Here is a 27,451-nt window from a genome sequence, read left to right as displayed (position 1 = left end):
ATCTCATAGTTTTTAACTAATAAACCTTGTACTCAGTCAACTCTACATCTTATGTGAGCATTTACTCATTTTTGGGTATTTTCTTTTATTCTTTGGATTTCTCTCATCCCAACACTTGGATTAATCCAATTGGCCTATTGGAACCTTAATTGGACCATAATCCAAAATTTTTTGAAAATGTAAACCCTTAGACTAAGGTCCTTTATACACATTTTCAATTAATTCCAAATGCACATTGGAAAGTTCTTTTTAAATTTCTGTTTCAGGGGAATCCATTTTAGACACTTGGAGGATTTTTATATCCAAAGATATCTTAATTTAGGATTCTCTCTCTAGACTTTTTCTCTCTCTAGACCAAAACACGGTAAAACAAGATCTTTCTTCTGTTTCAGAGAGGGGAATAATTTCAAGAACAAAAGGGGAGGTTCTTACACCTTTACACCTCAAAAGCTGGAGGAAGGAATCTTACACAGGACACATGTGTTCAATAAAATTCTGATAGTCACCTTGTGTTACATCACTTCATGCTAGGCCTTCTCTCGAGCTTGTATCGATTAGGTACAACGGTTGATCTGGAACTTCCTATGGGCCGGTAGTGACGGGAGGCCTGCCAGGGCCAAGGTGGCATGGAGAGTGATCATTCAGCTAGTACGTAGAGGGGGGCTAGGCCTCATTGACCTTGCTATTCAAAGTTGTGCCTTGCTGGGCAAGCTGATTGTTCAAGGACTCCTACTTGGTGGTGAGCCTTGAAAGGACTTCCTCTTGGCCCAAATTTCAGCCCTCACCCCGAGTCTAGGGAGCCCTTGGCCACAGAGTACCAGATGGATCTTCACAGAGATGCGGACCCACAGTTGTAGTCGAGCTTTTAAGGACACATTTGCAGCCAGTTTACTTTGAGCTTGGGATCACCTCAGGCCGGCCCTTGGCAGATAGCTCCAGTAGCCTCAAATGAGCAGCTTTCTCGACATCATACATACTCTCCATGGCCAGTGTGGGGGGAAGTTGCAGGGAGGATCTGACCGCATTAGGAAGCGGTGGGAAGCTTTCTTGAGGGCCTAACGGCCTAGCCCTTTTCTCACTGATAGAGGTGTGACCCCACTTGGCATTACACACCACTTGTGTGGTTGTTCCCCCCCCCCCCCCCCGTATGAGATAGCCTTCTCCTCAAAGAGCGGCCAACTGGAGGAGAAGCATCTCTTTCCCCTCCTTTGATTACTCGATTTCCGCCTGTACACGAGGCAAGGTTGTATTTAGCCCTCCATGGCTGTTTTTAGCCCTTCATGGTTGCTCTTTCTGTAACTAATAGAAGGATCTTTTTCCCCAGGAAAAAAAATTCTGATAGTCCTTGGTGGACGACCAAGGGTAAACATGCACCATTTGTTGCCCAAAGAACAACGGGCGACGTTTCTAACAGCATTTGTTTATACTTAGATTCAATGAGAATCACCTCATAAAAACCTCTTGCTACAAAGTAAACCCCTTCCACAAAACATCCACAAAGCATGGCTTTTATCCATTGACCAACAACTGCCGCAGAAGGCATTTTACCAAGGAAAAAAGGAATCACCGCTTTCTAAGATAGTCTCGTTACAGGGTCAGAGAACATGACCCGGGATTTTCAAACGAAAATCCGGCACAGAGTCCAGCGCATCCCATGCTTGTCGGATATCCGCAAAACCTTCCTCAAGAGTGTCACAAAACTGGGATTGTCACAACGGAGAGACTGCAAATCACAATGTAATTGTCTGCATTTGGGATCAAGAGACAATTCCCTTCTATGGTAAGTATCTACGAATTCCCCACAGAACTATGGGGCAGCACTTGGTTGGCCATCGGAGGATGGCCGACAGTGTGTGTGCATTGCAGCCAGCCCTTGGAGTCATAACGGCACTACCTTTGGGACTGTCCCAAAGCGCAACAGGTTTGGCAGAGGATTATTCGCCTCTACATGATAGTGCGGTATACTCCACACATTATCACCTGGGTGACAAAAGCCGGCCCCACCCTCCTTCAAGGAGGCAGCAGATGGCAGGCTCTCCGAATGTCCAAAAAATGCAATTCCTACTCCCGACCTATCTTCACAGGACCTACTTGTCAAAGATGGGAGATCATCAACAGCATTGCTGCATGGCATATATGGCAGGCCCATTGCAGCTAGGGCCATCTCACCCCCAGCTGAGTCCATCCGCTCCATTTGGACTGATATCATTCATACCCTCCACGGCCAATGGAAGAAGCTTCAGGGAGGATCGGATCGCGTGACTAGGTAGCAAGAGGCTTTTTTGCGCATATGGTGCCAAGGTCCCTTTCTCTCTGCTGATAGGGACATGAGGTCACTTTGCATTACAGGCCTCCTGATTGGCTCCCACCCCCGTCCCTTCATTCTATGAGGTAGTTTTCCTCCAAGAGCAACCAGCCATGGAGGGAACCATCTTCCCCAGCTATTCTCCTCACCTCTTCTGAGGGCTCTCAGCATGTACATCTATCCTTTGGCTGCTTGACTTTTAACTAATGGAAGGCTCTTTTTCCCAGAAAAAAGAAACGATGCAAATGGCTAGCTGTTTTAGTGGAGTGACATGTCTTGGGGCTGCACCCTGTCAACAGGACTGCTTGTCAAGGTTTAGCAAATCTGAGCCAGCAATTGAAAATGCAACCAATCCCTGACTCGTCAATGGCACCTTAAGCCAGTCATTTTGATCTAAAATGTTTCAAAAACAGGTTAAAAATGCCATAGTTAGAGGACTTTCATGAATCACAGTTCTACGGACTGCACCCAGGTAAGACTCCAGTCGCTTCCTCATCTTTTGAAAGATTAAGTCACCACCCGAAAGTTTAGGACAATGCTTATTTTGTGACTAAAAGATTTGTCCAAAGAATTTGAAGAAGCATTCCAAGAAGAGCAACCAAAAGGTGACATGAACACCCCCAAAATAGTTGCCCCGGTGACCCCGACCTGAGCAGCTCTCACCCCTTCAGGTATAACAAATGTTCTCAGATGACGAAGTCTGGCTGGATCTCAGTGCCCTTGTGCTGGCATGATACACTGATGTGCAAGAACACTTGCGCGGGCACCCAGTCTCCATCTCTGTGCTACGGGAATCATTTGTCATAATCACATTTGTGACTGGTTCTGCAAGCAATGACTATTTTTGGAGTCGTCATCCTTATCCTTCGGTTGACTCTTGGCTTTCGTATGTTTTGTTAACTTTGTAAAAGAATCCTCTTTTGGGAAAACATGATTACAGGGACCTGTTTGCTACAGAGGAACAGTCAAAGGTCCCATTGACTTGCTGCGTGCTATTTCTATGCAGGATAAGTAGCAATCTAGTCAACAAATATTTCAGCAAATGCACCTCTGGAACAGGGATATTATCTGCAGGAATCCTTGGTTGTATTCCACGGTAATCCAGGATGGGAGACAGATTTATGGTGAGTTGTCATCATATCATGATGCAATAGCAACCCTAGACTGCCTCCTCAATCCTCCTAGCTTGCATATACAACTTGATCCATTATCCCCATCTTCCAGCCTTCAATTCCTTGAGTAGTTTCTTCCCCTAATACTCAACTTTGTGCCTCCTGCTCCCAATAGCCTAACAATTCTCTTGACATACTTTCTTTGCAGTCAGCTTTGTATTGTCTTTCCCTAGTTGATTAGGAGCTTTTCATCCCCGTCATCTACCCTCTTCCAGGCTCCAGCACCCTCCACGACACCATAACATTCTTCAATCCCCCCTCAATCTTGGCAGTCAAGTTTGCAAAGGCCTTGCATCTGGCAAAGGGACTTCATAGCTTTATTTCCTCCACATCAAACGGTTAAAATTGGCGGCATAATGGTTTTAGCCACAGAACATGAATAACATTAAAAGGCAACTATTTAAATTTGTAGATAGTCTATATTGTAACCAAGTTTTCAAAACAAGGAATTTTTTTCTTTGCATATCAGAGTCAAAGGAGACATGCATCAAAACAAAAGACCACATCAATTTTTTTCCTTTGTGTAGCAAAAAGTGACGCACATAGAAACAAAACTGGACCACATATCAATTGTTTTTCTTTCCATATCATTAGAGAGTCAACCATCACACACGTAGAAACAAAACTTGACCACAAAAGTCCTCTCACAGTCAAACATTTCAATGATTATTTTACAAAGAAGAATTAATGGAATTCCATGGCAAACTCACATGTTTTTGCACATGCAATACAGAGCTTGCACATAAGTTCTCCAAAAATTCAGTTGTTGCACGCACCCACCTGCATATTATACAGATGCTTATTAAAAGCCATGTTTAAACCACAAACCACATTGCAGCTAAGAATGGCACATGCAAGTTTTCCTTCCAGCACTAGCCCTTGTTCTTTTTTCCAGCAAAAGGATTCTTTAATAGAAAAAAGTGACGTTGAATAGTTTTGAAGCAAAACTCCATTGAAGAATAGACTAAAATGGAGGGAGGGACCTTGGGGGGCGGGGGAGGGGGGGGGGTGTGTCGTGGTGGTGTCCATATAGACTCTGGGGACAGGTTAAGGAAGGGCCCAAGCTTCAAACACCCATGAAAGCCCGTGGAATGCAAGAACTACCCTCAAAGCGCTCCCATTGGTGGCCATGAAGGGTGTGTGAGATGTGTTCATGTGGAGCTTACAATCTCCGTCTTGGGTAGAGGTCCCCTCAATAGCCTCTCTATAATAAACAGGCCAAATATTCTAGGCAGTGACTAAGAATCTCCCATCTGGAATACCTCGATCTAGAGAGATCCGGAGCTATCGCTAGGCCCTGACGGGCCACAGCTGCAGTGATCTGGTGAGCAATGCCAAACCATTACCCTTTATTTCATATCGTAGAGCAGAGCCTATATCCACCACCCACAATACCACACCTCAAGTGCTGAAAGTAATGCAGGGATAGTCCTAAATAAACAACCATGCAATTGTGTGCACTCAAAGAGTACCATGGTGCTCCATAGCAGCGACAATACCCATCATAGCCAAAAAAAAAAAAAAAAGCCGACTTCAAGGCCAACCTAAGAGGTCAACCCCACCACGAGGGTTACCTAATACTCCAGAATTCAGCAACAATATGAACAGTCCTCATCTGGTGAAAAAATCTGGTGTGGGATGTGGTTGTATCATAGAAGCTAGATCTGATGCCCTGCCATGCAAAGTAATCGAAGAGGAAGTACAAAGATCACCAGGTCCTTCAGAGGAATCTCTCCACTGCCACCTTAGAGTCCCACTGAAACATAGCCTGGGGTCGATTCTCCTACAGAAGTGCTGCAAGGTAACCTTGGCAATATCCTCAGCTTTGCCAGTCTCTACTCTGAGGCGGTGGGAGGATACCCTAAGCTGGCCGATCGTGATACGCATAGCATGTGACATGTGTATGTGTCTATATCTCGGGATCTCAAAGAATCCATCCTCGGAGAGTCTCAAAAAGTGATCTCTGTAGAACTTCAACTCACACTTCTTACCGATCTCTGATGGAGACACCCATGTCTGGTGTATGTGTAGCCCAAGTAGATCGAACCCGATCATCCCTGCGTGAGAGATCAAGGTAGGGGGAATCCAGGCTATACTGAAACGGGGGGAGATGGTCCATCGGTATGCCATGTGCATGAAACCACTAGACTACCTCAGAGTACCATGCATGTGTGGGTAATAGTGCTGGCCGTGTCATTGAGGAGGAGGAAACTCCAGCTTGTCTCAATTGCTCCCTCTCCCTCTCGGAGTATAATTGCATAGAGGACTCTAGTGCTAGTCGTGGGAAGCGATCTCTATCAAGCGTGTATACATGCTGAATATAAGTGACAGTCTGAAAAAGGGCATCTGTAACCAAAGGGGTCACCCCAAACTCTGCATGCAGAATGTCATGTGGTACAGATGGCTTACTCTTGATCATGAGTGACAACATCATCACCTGTAGCCTTTCTATGCTCTTCCAGTGATCCTTCCCTAGGCCTCGCCCCCAAAAGGTTGCACCTACATAGCCGCTGGTTGTACAAGAGTATCAAAGAGCCAGCACTTAGTGTGAGGTTCTTGGAAATGTGCCTAGAAACACTCTCTCTCCATATGGGGGCTAGGGAGGCATGCCCCCTCGCAAGTTGATCAATGGCAGTTGTGGTGATGCAGAACAAAGGGCCTGTAAAAGTGACTCCTAGATACACATACTTCTGCACAATCTCCACTGGGGCATCTCTGTATATGAAACAAAAGGCGACTGCATAAGATGTGTTGAAGACCATAACCTTGGTTTTGCCCAAATTGACCATAAGGTCTCTCTCCTTGCAAAATCTGTCCAATGCATTTAAGTGTTTCTGTAAACCCTCGGGTGAATCTGAGATCAAGACAATGTCGCTAGCATATAGCAATATGGGCACTACTGTCGGAGCAATGGTGAACCTCTACCTCCGACACTATCCACAAATACTGCGATCTCATCAATGTATAGGCCAAAGAGTGTAGGCGAGAGTGGGCAGCCCTACTTAACCCAATAGTGCTACATATATCTCTCGAGGTCCCACCGGGTGCACGTACTCGGCCGAGTACTGCCTTATATAGTGCCATCACACCCCTTATCATCTCATGCGAGAACTGGAGCTTGTAGGCTTTGCGGAAATCCACAAAGCAACAAGACACATGTCTCTTTGAGGACCTCGCCTCCTCTATGATAGCCCGTAAAGTAAAGATATGGTCCAGCGTGGAGAAGTTTCTCCTGAAGCCTGCCTAGCGTGATGCTCTGTTTCCCATCCTCTCTGCCATAGAGCTCATCATGTCCTCTAGTACTGCCCCATATATCTTGGCCATTGTGTGACCAATCATAATAGTCCTGTAGTTACCTGGGTCCATGGGGTCTCCTGCTTTGTGGATGGGGACAATGGTGTTGGTAGTCCAGGAGGGTGGGAAGCCTTCACAGAGTGCTTTGTTACAAAGACTGGCAAGAATGGGAGCCAATACATGGTGCCCGTGGGCAAAATGTTCCGCACGTAGATCCCCATGATCTTTTGCACGTAGAGCCCTAGTGACATTGGGGGAATAAAAGAGATAAGATGATGAAGGCCAAGGGATGTGTGACATTTCTGGTATAGGTTGGTCTGGCACATCATACAGCTGTCGTGCATAGGCTTCCCAAAGGCTAGGATCTGTGATAGGTGTAGGTGCTCCTTTTTCTTCAAGAATGCGCCAATCTTCTGAGTTGTTCTGGTCTGGCGAGAAATGCCCGTTTCTTTCAGTAAGTGAATGTATTGAAGATGCGTTGCATCTTATGTGCTGAAATCAGCCCATGTTCCCTCTCACGTAAGAGGCAAAGCCAGGTGGTTTTGCACTCTTCATCATACCATCCATTCTAGGGTTGGGATCCCATTGGGAAACTTACTGTCCGGCACTGCACTACCTTCAAACACATGCACAACGGTTTACTAACGCCATATTCTTGAGGTTAGTGTGCTTTTCCAAGTTCAGATAGAGGCCAACTTCCCCTTCCTCTTGCTCGACATTAACCTCGGTCTCTCTACCAGCCACACCACACCACGCAAACCCTCAGACATTCGTTGTGGTATTCTTAGACAATATTTTGATATATAGGTCTTCCTACCTCAAGCACGTCTTGGGGATTCTAAGGCGTGAATAGTATGCAAAAATCTATAAGTGTGAATTCTTTTGTAAAGAAATCACATACCTAGGTCGTCGGATTTCCAAAGATGCAGGGTTGTTTCTCGTACCGGTACGAAACTATGGTCGTCGGATTTCCAGAGATGCAAGGTTGTTTCTCGTACCGGTACGAAACTATTCGTACCATACGGTACCGTACCGTACGATATCGTACGGTCCCCCCCCCAAAAAAAACCTTGAGAATAAATTTCCAAATGCTAAAAAAAAAAAAATCCTGCTCAACAAAGATCCCAAATGCCCGCAATACTTTGCAACTTTTGTGTCCGCTCAGTATTCCATATGGGGTTGCTGAGAGACCTAAAAAATCTGGCAAGGTAGATTGGTAGTGTACACTTGATTGGTAGGATGAGAGAATCTTGCTACATCACTTGGAGATCCTTGGTATAGGTAGGCTAGACAGTCAGATCCTCAAGTTATGTACGAGGGAGAAGATTTGGGCAAGACCATTTTGATCTACAACTAAGTCCCTAAACCTATCACCCTAGATGCACTACCCGTATTTGTGCAAGGACGGTCCCTTAGTCATAAACGCTACACTCAGACAATATTTTAATACATAGGTCTTCCTATCTCAAGCATGTCTTGGGAATTCTAAGGCATGAATAGTATGCAAAAATCTGTAAGTGTGATTTCTTTGCATGAATTCTTTTGTAAAGAAATCATGTACCTAGGTCGTCGGATTTCCAGAGATGCAAGGTTGTTTCTCGTACTACCGGTACGAAACTATTCGTATTGTACGGTTCATACAGTACCGTACCGTACCGTACGATATCATACGGTACTCCCCCCCAGTCCCCCCCTCAACCTTGAGAAAAAATTTCCAAATGCTCAAAAAAAAAAAATCCTGCTCAACGAAGATCCCAAATGCCCGCAATACTTTGCAACTTTCGTGTCCACTCAGTATTCCATATGGGGTTGCTGAGAGACCTAAAAAATCTTGCAAGGTAGACTAGTAGTGTACACTTGATTGGTAGGATGAGAGAATCTTGCTACATCACTTGAAGATCCCTGGTATAGATAGGCTAGACAGTCAGATCCTCAAGTTATGTACAAGGGAGAAGATTTGGAACGGACCATTTTGATCTACAACTTAGTCCCTAAACCTATCACCCTAGATGCACTACTCGTATTTGTGCAAGGACGGTCCCTTAGTCATAAACGCTACACTGGGAGACCTTTGGTATAGCATTACCCATACAGGCTCTTTTTTGGAGACAATTGGGAGATTCAACCGGGAGAGACACATCCCCATGTTCTGGTTCCTCAAGCACTGTAGACTCCTCCCCCCAAACCTTCCCTCACATTCAAGCTTGAAGCTCCATAGTTTGTGAGTGGCTAAAAAAACTATATCATACGGTATCCCAAAATTTCATATCGTACCAAAAAATTTCCGTACGGTATCGTATTTTCGTACCGTGACAACTATGCAGAGATGGGATAAACATAGATCTTGGGCAGATCCATAAGATTTTCGATTGGCCGGTACCTCAGACTATCACACAGATTCGTTCATTTTTAGAACTCAGTGTCTTTCTTAAGAAGTCAATGAGGGAGAATTCAGACGCAACCGTCCCCCTTTCTAACCTCCTCAAAGTACGTGGACAAAAGTCTAACGCTCCTATTACTTGGAATGAGAAGCTTGATCAGGCTTTTAAAAGGATCAAGCTAATGGTGAGAGATGCACCAGTTCTAGCCATACCGGATCATGGCAATCACAAAGTGAGAGATGCACCAGTTCTAGCCATACTGGATCATGGCAAATCATTTGTGATTGAGATTGATGCCAATTATTTTGCGATAGGGGCTACCTTGTTCCAGGAGGGCCGACCTATGGCTTTTGAAAGCAAACAGCTTGATGATACCCAAGTCATATGGCATGCACAGGAGAAAGAGTAATATGCGGTTGTTCACACATTGAAAATTTCGAGACACTACTTGTATGGATCCAAATTTGTTGTCTTGACCGACCATGGGTCAATCAAATATTTCTATGATAGATTTGCATTGAGGGGGAAGAAGGTAGGTGGCAGAGTTGTTGCAGGATTTTGACATGGAGATTCCATATCAAGAAGGATAGCTTGAACACAGTTGCAAATGCATTGAGTCGGATTGGGGAGGTGAATCTTTTGAGTTTCATGGAGATTCAGGCTGCCCTTTTGTTTTTTTTTTTCCGAGAAAAGATCCTTTCATTAGTTAAGTAAAAAACGCCCGTAGGGCTACAAAAGAGATCTCTCCTGCTCCTAACAGAGAGAAGAGCAGTGAATACATCATGGCAGCCCGGGAGACTCTCCCTAGGTGCTGCAAAATACAAGCATCAGTCTAAAGGACTGAGCGGCTAAATCATACAATGGGGGGGGGAAAGAGCCAAACAGGTGGCCTGTAGTGCCAACGGGGGGATCCCGTGTGTAGGGTGTAAAACGGGCCGCAGCGCCAAGTGGTATGAAAGGCCTGGCGCCGTAAAATCGCCTCATCCGAGTCTCCCCGGATGCGGTCGTACTGTCCTCGCAGGGTGTGGATCAACTCCTGCCAAATCCCCCGAACAGTCTCTGCTGGTGGCTCTAATCTCCCCTCAAAGGCCGTGAAGCACCGGGCCCTCCAGGTGAACCAGATGGTGAGGCTGCTGAGGAGCTCCCATCGTAAATCCCTCTCTTGTGTCCAGCTGGCGGACGAGAAATCCGGTGCCGGAACCAGGCGAGGCTGGCCCCTAATAAATCTGATGGCCTGACTGCCCTGCTCCATCTCATAGCCCATAGCAGGCCCTGACGAAGTCGACCAAGCAGCGGAACCCCACGTAAACATACCCTCTGGAGAGAGGGGGGCTAGAATACGCAGCATCCGCAGCCAAATCTGCTGTGCCTGAGGGCAGTCCCAAAGGCAATGTCTCTGTGTCTCCATAGGGTGGCCGCATTGGACGCAGGCCGCCGGAAGACCGCTGTAAACAAGCCAAGTGCCAACTGCTGAGCCCCTGTGGGCAACCAGCCACTGAAAAGCCGAGATCCTGCGGGCCTGTCGACTAGCCCAGAGCCTAGCCCAGAAATCCTCCAGGAACTCCTGTGATAGTCCCTGCAATCGCCAATGCCCCGCTGCCGCTGGAGAAACCGTCCTCCTCGCCGTCAAAATATGCCGTCCCAGCCGAACAGTATACTGGAAAAATGTGATCTCTGTGGCCTCAAGGGATGCATAAGGATCATGCCACTCGTACTCTCCGGGGTCCCACTGTAGCCGGGCCAAGGGGCGCGCTGCATATGCCCATATACGCCAATCCGGGAGCACGTCAGCAGGGTCGGGGTCAATATGCCACTTCCGAGAAGCGGCAGCCACTACCCGAATCCTCTGAAAGGTGCACTCTGCAACCAAAGGCGACTCCACCTCCACTCTCTGGAGTCGGCCCTCATCCTGAATCTCATAATAGAGGTATCTGCCATCCTCAGTACTAGCTCTGACAGCAATCAGGATCTCCAACTGTGTGAAGGCACCCATCCACCGTGGGGCCACTGGCTCGAGAGGTGTGAACCACTCCTCTGTAAGTGCCTCCTGAATATCATCCCTCATAATCAACCCCCCTCTGAAGTGACTCAGCCTCTCCACCTAGGTCTCCTCTGGTAGACTGCAGAAAGCCTGCCAGTCTCCAAAACTACGAGCTGGGCCTGCCGCTAAAGGTCCCCAGGCTAGACGAGGCCGAGAACCCAGCATATGACCCTGCTCTATACGAACCGCTGGGCTCCAGATGAGCGGCTGCCTGGCCCGCTCCTCAACACAAGACGGAGGCCGCTGAGAGAGCCCCGGTCTCAGCAGCTCCCAAGCTCTCAGGATACTCAAAGCAAATCTGTCCTCCCATCCTCTACTGAGGCCTGTCCTCCTCATCTCTATGAATATCCAGCGAATCTCTGGTGCCCAAGTACCCCCTGCAGGAGGCGCCCGGGCCTGCAGTCGCTGCAAGAGGAGCTCTTTCCAAGGCTCAGCGCCTGGAAGCAACCCCCGAACAATAAGCTTCCCCAATAAGGCTCTACTCTGATCGACTGGATCTATAATGCCCAAACCGCCCTGAGCCAGCGGAAGCGTAATAACTGCCCATGCAACCTTTGCCCGAGCTGGCTGACCGTCCCGCCCAGACCACAGAAAGTTCCTGATCAGCCTCTGTACCTGGCTGATGCAAGAGCTCGAGAAAATCCAGCAAGACGTAATGTACCACATAGTCGCTAACAGCACCTGATTTGCCACCACCACCCTCCCAGCCAAGGATAGTCGAGCTGTACTCCAATACAATAGCTTCTTCCGAATGCTCAGAAGAAGCGGGGCAATCTGCTGCTCAGGTGACAAATCGAGGCCAATCTGGCATCCCAAATACCGCACTGCTGTGCCGGGAGGAATCCATCTAAAGCCGGGGTCCGGACTCCATGCTGGAGTGGGAGCACTACTGATCCAAAAGGCCACTGTCTTGCGCCAATTGATCAATGCTCCCGAAGCTGCACTAAAAACCTGGAGCGACTGCTCTGCCCGAATAAGATTGGCCTCTTGGCCATGCAAAAATAAGCCCGTGTCGTCTGCAAACTCAGCATCAAGCAAATCCTCCCCCCGGACTGGGAGCTGAAGTCCTCTCAAACCAACCTCCTCTGCCGTCAAATACATACTCATAGCCTCCGCAAAGAAGAGAAAAAGGAAAGGGGCGAGAGGACACCCCTGACGGACTGATCTGGTCAGCTCAAAACTCGGCCCCCGACCTCCTGCAATCAGCACCTGGCTGCGAGCTGTGGAATACAAAGCTGCCACCCCTCTGATCCATCCTGGCTCAAAGCCCAGGCGTAGCATAGTGCCCTCTAAGAATCCCCAATCAACTCTATCGTATGCCTTCTCAAAATCGAGAAGCATCACGACCAAGTCCTCGCCAAGGAACCTAGCTCGGGCCGTCGCCTCCCAGAAAGTAAAGATGTTGTCAAGGATACTGCGCTCCTTGACAAATCCTGTCTGAGTAGCATGAATCAACTCCCCCAGGAAGGGCTGGATCCTCAAACTCAAGGCCTTTGCCAAGACCTTGTATACAGTATTGAGGATCGTAATAGGCCTCCAATGCCGAATGTCATCCGATACTCCCTCCCCCTTGGGGATAAGATAGATCAAGCCCTCTGAAAAGCTCTGCGGCATCACCCCAGTGTCCAAAACATGCTGAAAGCCCCTGCGGAGGCCTGGCCCCAAAAGGTCCCAATAGCGCATAAAAAAGGCCGGCGTCAGTCCGTCCTCCCCTGGGCAACTATGTCGCGGCAGGACCCTCAAGGCCTCGGCAAGCTCAATCTCTGATAGAGGCGCACCTAGAACTGTGCGCATATGGTCTGTGACCCTCCTCTGCACATGGGCCCACACAGTCTGTCTGCATACATCTCGATCCTCAGTGGCTGGCTCCGCTGAAAGCAAGTCACGATAAAACGCAGTGGCAATGGCTCTGATCTCCCCGAGCTCAGTAGCTATCGATCCATCCGGTCTACCAAGCTGGCGAACCCCTGCTCGCGCATGACGGGGTCCAGTGATCTCAAAAAACTCCCCAGTCACTCTATCACCAAGCTGCGTCCACTGAGAGGCCTGACGACGATAGTAAAACTCATGTCTCTGCTCCTCTGCCTCTCTAACCTCCTGGCGTGCCTGGCTCAGCTGGGACGCCACCCACTCACATGCAGGCTGCTGCTCCTGAAGGCGCTGTAGCGAAGCAAGGCTGCGTCTCAGCCGTTGCTCCCGCTCTCGAATCTCTCCCAGTCGTGTCAAAGCTGCAGCGTGAAGAAAAGAGCTGAGATCAATGAGTCCCTGGGCACACTGGCCCGCTGCATCCTGGTCAGAGCACTGACTATCATGCCAGATCCTCTCAATGTCCTCAGCGAGACTGGGGTCTGCAAGTACCCTCTCTGGGATCCTCAACTGCAAGCTGGGCTCCCGTGTCCCCTCCTCCAAAGTCAGTATAACTGGCGCATGATCTGAAAATGAGGTGCCAGCAAGAATGCCGACGGAGCCCCCTCGCTCCCCCAACCAATCGCCCACATAAAAGCGATCAATCCGAGATAGATTAGTCCCTCCCTGCCGGCGATCCGACCGAGAGAAACTAAGACTGTCCTGAGACCGGGAGAAAGCCCCATGCTGCCATGCATCAGTGATCCTCAGTGTCATACAAAACCGGTCCCAAGCTGCAAGCTCTGTGCCGTGCACTGTAACATGACTGCCTCCCACCCTATCTGCCGGGTCCTCAAGCATGTTGAAGTCTCCCCCAACACACCAATGTGCGGCCTCTGGCAATGCATCTGTAACCTGAGTCCAGAACTCTGCTCTGGCACTAGCATGATTGGGCGCATAGATGTTGAGCACACCCAATAGCTCATCATGCATCCTCAGAATGACATACTGTGCTCTACCAGGCACAATGATCCCTCGATCCACAATGGCCTGCCGCCATGCATCTGCAATAACCATGCATACTCCTCCCTGTCCACCCAAAGGACCAAACCCTGCAGACCAGAAAGTGTCCCATCTACCAGGCATCACCGAACCATATCTCCGGATCCTGCTCTCACCCAAGTGGTGCTCCTGCATCATCAGAATGTCAATGCTGCCACCAACCAGGCATCTCTGTAGCTCCTGCCTCAAGCAGCCTCGATAGCGTATAAAGTGTGCTCCGCCAAGGCCCTGAACATTCCATGAGATGATCCTCATGGATGTCCTACTGAGGTGGATGCTGTCTCAGCCGTGCGGCGGGCCTTCGCAAGCGGCTTGGATGGAGAGTAGTCCCCATCCGAACGGCTGCGAGTCTGCCCACCCGGTGTACTGCAAGAATCCCGGATCAGGCGCCAGTGGCTGTGACCCATGGCGACTGCCTCCTGCTCTGACATAGTAACCTCGTGAATACTCACATATCCTGGGTCGCGTGCCAAATCTGCAACTATGCGCACGACCAAATGCCGAATCCCGGATGTATCCACACCCCCGGGATCCAAGACAAAATGAGCCAACTCCCAAAGTCGGCCTAGCACATCTGTAACCTCCAAATCGCTCATGTGATGAGAGAACTCAACTGCCTGAGTCTTCAACGTGCTGAGAGCGAGCTCTAGAGTCCACTCCCGGTCACAAGGTCCACATAGAGGGAACGAGAAGGCCACCGCTGAGTCTAGTGCCTCCTCCCCGCGGGCCGGAGGTATCACTACATGCACTCGGATGGGTGCTGGCTCATGGGGGCCCTCTGCTCCAAAGAGCCGTGTGAAGGTATAATCAAACGCCACCGAGCGCTGTCGAATGCCGAGGCGACTCAGCCGACTGCGGATAGATGAAATCCGTGAGGCCCTAATCGGCATAGGTCTCCTCTGTGATGCTCGAGCGAGGTCAGTGCTCAGCGCCCTCCGGACTGCAGGTGAGCGCCCGGGAGCTGCCAGGACCTCCCGGGAAGGCGAGGCGGGCGGAGGGGGAGGAGGGGGAGGCGAGGGAGGAGGAGAGGGAGCCGCTGCCGAGACCGGAGCGGGGGCGGGAGGCGGCGATGGTGGAAGCGAGGCGGTGGGAGGGGATGGGTGTGGGGGAGGTGAAGGAGGGGGAGCTGGCATCTCCTGGTCCTCGGTCGCTGCAGGGGTCTCCTCCTGAAGGGGAGCAAATCTGTTCCTCACGGGAACCCAGTGAGGCTGAGACTGTGGCTGCTGCTGCAGCGGTACCTGGGCGTGCTGCTGTGGCTGTCTCCCTCGACGGCGCCCCTGTCCAGGCTGCCACTCCGAGGTCTCTGTGGCCTGAGCAGGTGTCCCTGAGGCAGCCTGCCGAGCCGAATCTGTGGGCGGGCCATCCGTGGCCTGCTGCTGTGGTGAGGGCCGAGGTCTCCTGCGAGGGCAGGCCTTGGCCAAATGACCGACCTGCCTGCAAATGAAGCACTGGTTCGGGAGCCCCGAGAACTCCACCCTCTGATCTATCCACCCCCCCCCTATCCTAGGTAGCTGAATGACCTTAGGAAGGGAGGAGATGTCAGATACCAACACTCTGACCGAAGGTAGCCCAGCTGCTCTGGCCACCACTGAAGCTGCTGAGGGGCCCGTCTCAAGAACCGAGCCCACCAATGCTCCGAGCCTGGAGAGGAGCGGAAGATACTCCCGGCGGAGACCAGGGAAACAAACTGTAATATGGAAGAGGCGCTCTCCCTGCTCCGCCGCAGCTGGATCAAATCCATGCTGCCAAGGCCTGAAGAAAGCCCGAGCACCCCTGATATCCAGAGGACTCATGGCAAGGACCTTGGCAACGCTCTGGGCGGCCTCGAACTCGATCTGATAATGTCCCCGGCCCAAGAGCTGTACATCAAGGATCTTGCCCACATCTGCAAGAAGGCGAGCCTGAAGTAGATCCCTGATCTCCCCTCTGCTGGGGCGAGTGCCGACTATACGGCAGATGGTGGAGTGAGCCTGAAGGCGTTCCACCTCTGCGGTGAGGCTCGCTTCCTCTTCCGGCGAAAGAGAAAGCCTGATGGGGATGACCTCGGGGGCGGGCGAGGGGGCTGCGGAAGAGTCCCTCTGAGGCGAGGCGGGAAGAGTCTCCATCAGAGTCTGAAGCTCAAGCGAAGGCGAGGCGAAAGCGGAAAACCTGCAAGAAGCGGGCTGCACACCAAGAGGCGGAAGGACGGATGACGATGAGGGAAAAAAAACAAAAAACCCCCAAGGGGTGAAAAGCAGCACGATAGAGGAGGGAGGGGGGGGCGGCGCAAAGGGGGGAGGAGAGGCCCAGAGGGGGGGGGCGGCGACAATGCGAGAAGGAGGGGGCGGGGCGCTGCTGAAAGGAAACGGGCGAGAGGAGGCGAAGAGGCGGGGGGGGCAAACACGCGGCAGCGGGGGGGGGATGACGAAATGGCGGCAGCGGGGGGGAAGGCGAATAGGCGGCAGCGGGGGGGAACAGGCGGCAGCGGGGGGGGGATGGCGACCAGGCGGAGCGGGGGGGGGATGGCGAAATGGCGAAGAAGGGAGGCGAAATGGCGAAGAAGGGGGGGAAGGCGAAGCGGCGAGTAAGGAGGGGGGGGGCGGCGCAGCAGCGAGGAAGGAAAGGGGGGGCGCAGCGACGAGCTGAGGGGATAAGCGGGGGGCGGAAGGAAGGCGCGAGGAGGGGGGGGGCGAAGGTGCGCAGAGCAGGGTGGTATCGGGAGCTTCAGCGAGCAGCGAATTAATTCGTCATCTCAGGCTGCCCTTTATGATTCCTTGAGAGGGCTATGTGAGACCCATAGATATTTTGGTCGGTATTGGCAACAGGTCCAAGCAAGGAGCCCCATTAATACAAACCAGAGCTCAGGGATCATTCCACCTGTCAAGGTGGCTAGAGGTCAGTATCTTATTAAGAATGGGTTGTTGTTCCGAAATGATAGAGTTTGCGTACCCGAAAGTGCTGAGATTAGGAAAAGGATTCTTTATGATTGTGACAACCCTCCTACAGCAAGTCATCCGGGGTACAACGAACCTATGACTTGGTAAAACATATGTTTTACTGGCCCAAGATGAGGGCAGAAGTCCAAGACTATGTGGTAAAGTGTTGTCAATGTCAGGTGAACAAGGTTGAGCGCCTTAGGAATGGAGGATTGTTACATCCTCTAGAGCTCCCTTATAGTAAATGGGAGAGTATTTCCATGGACTATATCACCAGTTTACCACACACTCGTAGAGGGCATGATGCCGTTTGGGTGGTGGTAGACACATTGACAAAGATGGCAAGATTTTTATCCACAAGGAAAACAGTAATAACTCCTATATTGGCCCACCAGCAGTTTGTTGAGCAGCTTTTCAAGTTATACAGTTTACATTATGACCCAGTGAGTGATAGGGACTTGAAGTTTACTAGACACTTCTAACAGCTACTCTTCCAAAAATTGGAGACCAAGCCGAGTTTGAGTTCCTCCTCTGATCATCCTCAATCCGACGGGCGGTGAATTAGGTTTTGAAGGACATGCTTTGTGCATATGTCTGCAGGTACATCCTGATGGTTGAGTTTACCCACAATAGTGCTAAGCATGCAGCTACTAATTACAACCCATTTATGCTCATGTACAGTTACCTAGATCTTTGGTAGCTACGGGACTTAAGGATATTCAAAATGATGCGGCTATGCGTTTCTTGGCAGATATGCAGGATATGTTAGCCAGAGCTAGAGATTCTATCAAGAGTGCCCAGGATAGAGCACGGTTTTATGCTGATAGATAGCATTTGCCAAGGGAGTTATCAAGAGTGCTCAGGATAGAGCACGGTTTTATGTTGAAAGATAACATTCGCCGAGGGAGTTATCCAAGGGAATACAGGTGTATCTGCGAATACCCAAGAGTTCAGAGATGTTACGAACGAGGAATGTTGGGAAGTTATCCCCTAGGTATTGTGGACCTTTCTCGACCCTTAAAAAGACGGGAGAGGTAGCCTATATGCTAGAACTACCCAGAATGTGAAAGTTCATCCAGTCTTTTATGTTAGTAGACTAAAAGAGATGCTGGGAGGTGAGGATAGCATTGTGACTCCTCAAGAACTTGTTGAGGTTGAGGACTTGTCCTATGTTCCACATGAACCAAAAGCTGTGATTGATTTCAACGAAAGGCAACTTAGGAATAAGTTGATCCCTGCGTATAAAATTCAGTGCAAAGATAGAGCAGAGGAGGACTCGCCTTGGGAGACAGTTGCTAGTATAGAGCATAGTTCCTCGGTTTTTTTTATAGACAGATTTTGTTTCCAAAAGTGGAAACGTTTGAGGGGAAGTATGTTATGTACCTAAAGCTAATCCTTGGATTAGTGGACCTAATCCATCAAGGTTAGGGAACCTTGGGATTAGAAGATAGCAAGCAGATATAGTGGGCTAAGGTTCAAAATTAATAAACTAGCTAACTGGCTATCTATAGCAAGTTCGCTATTTATAGCAACAGTTATCACTATATTTGGGTTTTTAATTGTGAGGCAATTATGCAGTTCACTTCTGATGGGTATGTGCCTTGACTAGAGTTTCTACTCCTGCCGTAGACATGGCAGACCGTAGATAGTCTTGCCAAAGGTCCCTGTGGGCAGGCACTAGTGGTATGGGACGCCAATGCGGACTGGCATGTTACAGACATAGTTGCAATGAAACGTGCTTCATTCAGTATGAATGAAATGAAATGTTTCATACATTTGAAACGCGTTTCATTCAGCATCACCTGGGATAATGTACGATTTCAGCGTTGTTTATCAAGAGAGCCCGTTTTTCAAAAAAAAAAACGCCTACATGCGCCTGTGAAACCGTTTGAAGGAGCTCCTGCATTGTGCAAATCAGTCCCTTCCAACTCCTCCTGTGCTTCCCAAGTTCTGTAAGTTGGTTGTCTTGATTTGTGCCTTTCTACTTCGATTTTGCAAAAAAAAAAAAACAAATTTTGAAACTTGGGAGTTTTCATGCCAGGGTGCCAATCTTGCCCTACCTTTGTCAAGATGCCTCACACTAAGGATGCCATGTGGGCGCATGTTACTTCTGTATCAAGATATGGTGGTTCAGGCACCCAAGAGTGGAAATCTATTTTTGCAGGGTTTGCTCAGGAGGGTCCATAATCCGTGTTAAGACCCATTTCATAGGTTTAACCGGGGAAGGCATTGGTGCATGCAAACTCGTGCCTGCAAACATCAAAGCTTTTGGCCCGACTCAGATGGAAATTTTGTTCGCGTCATTACATTTGGAATTGAGCAGAGACCAAGAGTTGGCAAAGTGCCTATGACAGAATGTCTACTAGTTGGGATATTTTTAGAGGTAAAGATTATGGAAGGACCCATCTCTTAGATTGGGACATGTGGCAAGAAGGTGGACCAAAGTGAGACAAGTGGCCTGACACTTGTTAGAAAGTAGATCAAAGTGAGACAAAAGGCCTCACACTTGTCACTCCAGCTATTGTGTGGCTCTCCACTTGTCATTGTAGCCTTCTCTTGCCATTTTAGCTCATGGGAGGCCCAAATCTATAAATTGGAGCCCTCTCTCTTCATTAATAGAGGCTCTCTTGCTGCACACTAGCCTCTACCACCGTTGAAGGCTTCCCTAATGATGGCTACTCTCTCTCTCTCTCTCTTGAAGGCTGCCCATGAAGAATACCGGCTGTTGGGGACTGTTTTGGAGGCTTCCATCGCGAAGAAATACTGAAGGCAAGGGTATTTTGTCATGGCCCTGTGAAAATGGAACAGCACAAGTGTGGGCATGGTGGTTGCAGAGTCAGAATATTGAATGATTCACATGGGGGGTGCTCGGACAGCGTTAATGATGTGTGGATATCCCTAGGTGTGAAGGGGGGAACTAGAACATTAAACTTTAATGTTTATTAAAGTTGCCCCTAGGCCTTAGTGGCCCCTAGGGACTTTTTACGTTTGGGGCCCTAGGATTTTTATGGGGAGGAGGCCACTCCACTTTTGGAGTGAGTGCTTCTCTCTCCTCCCCCTCTCTCTAGCTTTTGGGAAAAGGAGTCGTGGAGCTTTCATGCGCTTGTGTACATGCGTGGAGAAGCTGAAGAGAAGAAGGAGTCGACTGCAGATTGTGTGTGCGCTGCTGCTGCTGCTGTTTTTCTGAGTGCAAACCAGCCGTACAGCACTGTACGGCCAGATCTGCTGCAAGTACTCTTTCTCTCTTGGTACAGATTACGTACAGGAGCTGCTGCGGGTCTTTTTCTCTGCTGGACAGGCTGCGCACAAGCTCTGTACAGGCTGTGCAGACAAGTACACAGCAGGTACAACACTGTACGACTGCCGTACAGTGTACGGACAGTCCAGGTACAGCACTGTACTGCTGCTGGCGGCGCAGGACAGATTCTGGACAGATTGACTGCGCAGGTTCAGGCGAGTCCAAGTGCTGGCTGCTGCAGGCGGCGTGTGCAAGGATAACTCTTGGCACGTATCCCGAGGTAGTACAAACGGATACGGGGCTGTTTTTCAGATCTGTACTTTCAAAGACAGCATAGAAGTGAACACAAGGAGGAGGGTACAGACAAGTACAAACACTTGTGTGAAGCAGGGTTGTGGAAACAAGTGCCTGCAAGTACAGATTGGTACCGTTGCTTCCTCCAGTGCTGATTCACGAGCTGAATTTGGTAAGCTCCGCTTCTGTTCATCTATCTCTCTTTCTACTGCTTGATGTCTGTTGCAGATATGAGTTATCTGGCCCCTTGTGAGAGGAGGGGTATGGCAGATTGACAAGGGTTGAGACAGAGTTTGGACAGTACATGTATGTATGAGCTTAGATGCTGTATCATGCACTTGAGTTATGCCAGATGTATGCTCATGGCTGCCCTGCTTAGTGGTCTTGGCTGATCAAAGGGAGGCACAGTGGTCTTGGCTGATCAAAGGGAGGCACAGTGTGTTATTGTGAAACACAGATCTGTGTGCATAGATCCTCTGTGCTAAGAGGGAATTGTGGGCCGTCAGATTGGACATCCAGGTGTAATCTCTTGGCTGATTTTTGTTGTACTCAGCCATTCATATTTTTGGAATTGAATAAAGAAATACCGCAAGGGGCGCCAAGCTTTGGGGCCAACAGGTGTCGCTTTGTTTTCAGATTTGGGCACTCTAGCTCCAATCTGTTTTGTTTTCACATCTAGACTACAAGTGGACGGGTGACTGCTAGTCTACCGCACTCTGGTTTCTATCAGAGGCCGGTTTCAAGGTTCCGTCGCCGGGACCAATCATCAACTTTCTGAAGGGGGTGAGCTCGTGGTTGCTTTGAAGAAAGCCATCGCTGAAAATTCAGCAAACATGTCTGATACAGAGGATGAGTACTTCTATCACGAAGAGGAAGAGCAAGAGACTTCTCCTGAGAGAGATGTATCTGAGGATATTTTTACAGGAGAACAGGCTGCAGATGTTGAATCTTATGAGGATGTAACACAGCGAGAAGATGTGCATGGTAAAGAGGATGTTGTGCATTCACAAACTGAGGAAGAGCATAGAAGGCATTTGGCCATTGTGTTTGCAGAACTCAGAAACCATAGGCTGGTTGTTAATGGCAAGAAGAGTGAGTTCTTTTTGCAGGAGATACATTTCTTGGGGCATATTGTGTCTGCGCATGGAGTCCGTATGGATCCAGCAAAGGTGGAAGCAATACTTAATTGGCCAGCTTTGAGGACCGTGCATGATGTACGCAGTTTTCTAGGATTGTGTTCCTATTACAGGCGTTACATACGGCACTTTGTTGAAATTGTTTCGCCTCTTCATGCTTTGACGAAGAAAGCAACTCCGTTTAGATGGGCTGATCAGGAAATTACAGCATTCAAAAAGCTCAAAGAAAAGCTTACTTCGGACCCAGTACTGGTGTTACCGGACCTCCGAAAGGCTTTTGTTGTCCAGTGTGATGCATGTGGAAGTAGCATTGGTGCAGTTCTCATGCAAGAGGGACATGTGATAGCCTATGAGAGTAGAGTTTTGCAAGATGCTGAGAAGCATTTACAGGTGTATGAGAAAGAGATGTTGGCTGTAATTCACGCTCTTTCTACATGGAAACACTACTTGCTTGGGGCTGATTTCACTGTACAGACAGATCATCAAACCTTGCGTTATTTCCTCACGCAAACTAAGCTTTCAGAAAAGCATATGCGTTGGGCAAACTTTTTGTCAATGTTTCACTTCCAGATTGTGCATGTGGAAGGCAAAAAGAATGTAGTGGCAGATGCTTTGTCACGCAAGCCACAGGTCTCTGCAGTTTCACTTGCTTATCATCATGAACTTGATGAAATGAAAGAGCAGTATGCCCATGATGAGGATTTTGAAAGGTTGTATGATCAGATGTCTGAGGGTCAGCGGCATGAGCACTATACTCTCAGAGATGGGTTTTTATTGATGCATGGCAGACTGTGTGTTACCAGGCCATTGCGACTCAAGGTTATGATTGAAAGTCATGCTCCACCGTATGCAGGTCATAGAGGTATTGACGCCACGGTCAAAGCAGTGGAGACTTTCTTTTATTGGCCAACCTTGAGAAGAGATGTTGATGCCTTTGTGAGGCAATGCATCGTATGTCAGAAGGTAAAGTTTGACCGTCAGAAGACACCAGGGTTATTACAGCCTTTACCTATTCCGGATAGACCTTGGGAGAGCATTGCCATGGATTTTGTATTTGATCTTCCACGGACACAAACGGGAAATGATGGCATCTGGACTATCATATGCAGGTTCAGTAAGCAGGCACATTTCATTCCCGTGCGTAAGACGATCAAAGTGGATCATATGGTGAAGTTGTTCATGGCAAACATCTTCAAGTATCATGGCTTGCCTACGTCTATCATTAGTGACCGTGATCCACGGATGACGAGTTTGTTCTGGAGAGGGTTGTTTGACAACATGGGTACAACTCTCAAGTTTTCATCGTCATTTCATCCACAGACAGATGGTCAGTCAAAAGAGGCTAACTCTACAGTGTTAGATCTTCTCAAGTGTTGTGTCAGAGCACAAGCAACAATGGGAAAAGTATCTTCCTTTGGTGGAGTTTGCATATAACAACACTGTACATAGCTCGACAGGCAAGGCGCCTTTTGAGATTGTGGAAGGAGAGAAGAAGGTACCACCCATTTTGCATACAAAGGATAAGATCTTTGAGGCTGATCAGTATGTGGAGAGCTTGGATGAAGCTTATCGGAGAGTTAAGTTGGCCCTTCAGAAAACTCAGCAGAAGCAAAAGAAAGCCGCAGACCGTCACAGACGTGATTTACAGTTTGCATTGGGTGATTGGGTTCTTTTGCGCTTTGAAAAGGCTAGACTCAAGAAGATAAAGATTGGTGACGTAACCTATCGTTTGAAGTTACCAGATCACTGGAGGATTCACAATGCTTTTCACGTGAGTCTTCTTACACCTTTCCGTGGGGATGTGCCTGAGGATGTATCAGATGAGGCTCAGCTGGAAGTTGAGGAACTTGATGAGGTTCTAATTCCAGAGCAGATACTGGCACATAAAGAAAGGAAGGTACGAGGTAAAGTTTCCCGTCGCTATCTTGTGAAGTTCAAGAACTATTCACCGATGGATGCGAAGTGGATGGAGGAAGGTGACTTAACAGATTCACCTCAGGTTTTGCAGCTTTATCTCGATGCCTTTGAGTTAAAGCCGACTCTTATTGTGGCTCATTCAGGTTCAGCAGAGCATGGGTCTGGAGCATTACCTGATGCTCAAGAGGGGGGTAGCACCTCCACTCCCTTGATACAGACAGGCTCAGATGACATCTAGAGGTCGCTTGGTGCAGTTTTTATCTCACCCGAAGGTACTGACTTGGACTATTACTATGCCATTGCTTTGCAGTGAATGTTGATACATGTGTATGGCTTAGAGAGATTGGGACGCTGATCTTGCCATATTGTATATTTCACTTTGGATATTTTGATGCATCACCAGAATGCAATCGAGGACGCTTGCCATTTTTCATGAGGGGGGTATGTCATGGCCCTGTGAAAATGGAACAGCACAAGTGTGGGCATGGTGGTTGCAGAGTCAGAATATTGAATGATTCACATGGGGGGTGCTCGGACAGAGTTAATGATGTGTGGACATCCCTAGGTGTGGAGGAGGGAACTAGAACATTAAACTTTAATGTTTATTAAAGTTGCCCCTAGGCCTTAGTGGCCCCTAGGGACTTTTTAAGTTTGGGGCCCTAGGATTTTTATGGGGAGGAGGCCACTCCACTTTTGGAGTGAGTGCTTCTCTCTCCTCCCCCTCTCTCTAGCTTTTGGGAAAAGGAGTCGTGGAGCTTTCATGCGCTTGTGTACATGCGTGGAGAAGCTGAAGAGAAGGAGTCGACTGCAGATTGTGTGTGCTACTGCTGCTGTGTTTCTGAGTGCAAACCAGCCGTACAGCACTGTACGGCCAGATCTGCTGCAAGTACTCTTTCTCTCTTGGTACAGATTACGTACAGGAGCTGCTGCAGGTCTTTTTCTCTGCTGGACAGGCTGCGCACAGGCTCTGTACAGGCTGTGCAGACAAGTACACAGCAGGTACAACACTGTACGACTGCCGTACAGTGTACGGACAGTCCAGGTACAGCACTGTACTGCTGCTGGCGGCGCAGGACAGATTCTGGACAGATTGACTGCGCAGGTTCAGGCGAGTCCAGGTGCTGGCTGCAGGCGGCGTGTGCAAGGATAACTCTTGGCACGTATCCCGAGGTAGTACAGACGGGTACGGGGCTGTTTTTCAGATCTGTACTTTCAAAGACAGCATAGAAGTGAACACAACGAGGAGGGTACAGACAAGTACAAACACTTGTGTGAAGCAGGGTTGTGGAAACAAGTGCCTGCAAGTACAGATTGGTACCGTTGCTTCCTCCAGTGCTGATTCACGAGCTGAATTTGGTAAGCTCCGCTTCTGTTCATCTCTCTCTCTTTCTACTGCTTTATGTCTGTTGCAGATATGAGTTATCTAGCCCCTTGTGAGAGGAGGGGTATGGCAGATTGACAAGGGTTGAGACAGAGTTTGGACAATACATGTATGTATGAGCTGAGATGCTGTATCATGCACTTGAGTTATGCCAGATGTATGCTCATGGCTGCCCTGCTTAGTGGTCTTGGCTGAGCAGAGGGAGGCACAGTGTGTTATTGTGAAACACAGATCTGTGTGCATAGATCCTCTGTGCTAAGAGGGAATTGTGGGCCGTCAGATTGGACATCCAGGTGTAATCTCTTGGCTGATTTTTGTTGTACTCAGCCATTCATATTTTTGGAATTGAATAAAGAAATACCGCAAGGGGCGCCAAGCTTTGGGGCCAACAGGTGTCGCTTTGTTTTCAGATTTGGGCACTCTAGCTCCAATCTGTTTTGTTTTCACATCTAGACTACAAGTGGACGGGTGACTGCTAGTCTACCGCACTCTGGTTTCTATCAGAGGCCGGTTTCATATTTAATCATTTATTATGATTTCTAGCCATTGTACTTGTTGTACCAACCCTTGTACTTGCTCTACAGCCACTGTACTGGCTGTACAAGCCCTTGTACCGGCTGTACCAGCCACTGTACCTATTGTACCAGCCATTGTACCTATTGTACCAGCTGAATGGAGAGCTGAACCTGTTGTACCAGCTCTATTGCATGAAGACCCGTGCTTTTTGGGGAAGAATCAGTACCCACACGCAGGTATATGGATTATATTGTTGGTTCGCCATTTCTACAGCCTGTGTTCCGGCTTGGTAGCCTCGTGTTGGGCTGTGTTATGGCATTTGTATATGGATAATCCGGCATCTCCCGTGGGGAGAGTAAGGCCCTCAAAGCTTGTACATGATATTATTATCCTTGGGTAATAAAATACTCCAAGGGGGGGGTCGGCCCATTCCGGCCTCTATGTGGTGTCACATATGCAAGCTCCATTTTCAACATTTGTGGATGTTTTGTCCAGCTTTATGTTTTATGCAAAGTGATGATGGATATATGTTAAGGCTGTGGCCATGTTTAAATGTTTAAATGTTTTAATATGCATTGATGGTATCAACAAGTGTGTCAAAGGCCCTAGTCCCCCGGGCACCCGCCACAAGTTACAACATCCCTGTTTGTCTGAGCTCCATCAAGTACATGCCCAAGCACCTCTAATCCTCAAACTATATCACCCGTGTGAGTGGTTTGAATCCCTCTCGGAAGAGGCAGTGGAATCTCCCCCGTATCTCATAGTAAGCCAGGCAACTGAATATATAATGGGCCTCATGCTCTACTGCTCCTGTGATGCAAATTGTACATGTCCTCTCATCATGTGGGATATCCTCAGCTATGCCAGTCTCTAATCAGAGGCAATGGGAGGATACCCTGAGCTGACCAAACGTGATACGCATAGCATGTGACATGTGTATCTGTCTATATCCCAGGATCTCAAAGAATCCATCCTCGGAGAGTCTCAAGAAGTGATCTCTGTAGAACTCACACTTCTTACCAATATCTGACGGAGACACCCATGTGTAGTGTATGTGTAGCCCGAGTAGATCTAACCAGATGATCGGGTTGATCTCCTATCGTGAGAGATCAAGGTAGGGGGAATCCAAGCTATACTAAAACGGGGGGAGACGGTCCATCTGTATTTCATGTGCATGAAACCACTCAACTACCTCAGAGTACCATGCATGTGTTGGTAATGGTGGTGGCCGTGTCGCTGAGGAGGAGGGTAGTCCAACTCGTCTCAATCACTCTCGCAGTATAATTGCATAGAGGACTCTAGTGCTAAGCGTGGGAGGCAATCTCTGTCAAGGATGTATACATGCTGAATTTAAATGACAGTCTGAAAAAGGGCATCTATAACCAGTGGGCCACCCCAAACCCTGCATGTAGAATGTCATGTGGTACAGATGGCTTACTCATGATCATGCGTAACAACATCATCACTTGGAGACTGCTCGCTGAAGCTCCCGCTCTCCCCCCTGCTCGCGCTTCTGTCTGCACACCCCTCACCCTGCCCGCCCTCGCGCCTTCCCCCCTCCGCCTGGTTTTCCTGCGCTGAAGCGCCCTTCCCTGCACTTCGCCATCGCGCCCCCCCCTCCCGTAGCTCTTTGCCTTCGCGCCCTCCCCCCTCCTCTTCAGCGCCCCGCCCCCCCCCCCCCCCCCCCCCCCTCCGCCAGCTCTCGCTTCCCCCTCACCCCCCCTTTTCCCTCCGCCAGCTCTCGCTTCCCCCTCGCCCCCTAGGGTTCTGTCTTCGCCGCCTCTCCTCCCCCCTACCCTTCTTTCTGGTTTTCTCCGCCCCCGGGGGTTATTATTATTTTTTACCTTTCGCCTTCCCCCTCCTTTGTGTGCAGCTCGGTTCTTGCAGGTTCTCCGTATTCGCTCCGCCTTCGACACAGCTTCAGACTCTGATGGAGGTTCCTCCCGCCCCACCT

At 49.1% G+C, this 27,451-nt stretch overlaps 1 protein-coding gene across 3 annotated transcripts in view; it reads right to left on the bottom strand.

Annotated features, from left to right (window-relative positions):
* Positions 1 to 27,451, bottom strand: part of LOC147637906 (uncharacterized) — a 128,462-nt gene that overhangs the window by 13,856 nt on the left and 87,155 nt on the right. For all 3 annotated transcript variants that reach the window (XM_086799750.1, XM_086799749.1, XM_086799751.1), the window contains one exon: positions 4,188 to 4,257. In XM_086799750.1, coding sequence (XP_086655876.1) covers positions 4,188 to 4,257 — 70 coding nt within the window. The remainder of the gene's footprint in view (positions 1 to 4,187; positions 4,258 to 27,451) is intronic.

Source organism: Cibotium barometz, chromosome 6 (genome assembly GCF_041138505.1).
Source record: "Cibotium barometz isolate CiBa-2024 chromosome 6, ASM4113850v1, whole genome shotgun sequence".
NCBI lineage: Eukaryota > Viridiplantae > Streptophyta > Polypodiopsida > Cyatheales > Cibotiaceae > Cibotium > Cibotium barometz.
The sequence above is the reverse complement of the archived record's forward strand: the minus strand, read 5'-3'. Positions and strand labels throughout refer to the sequence as shown.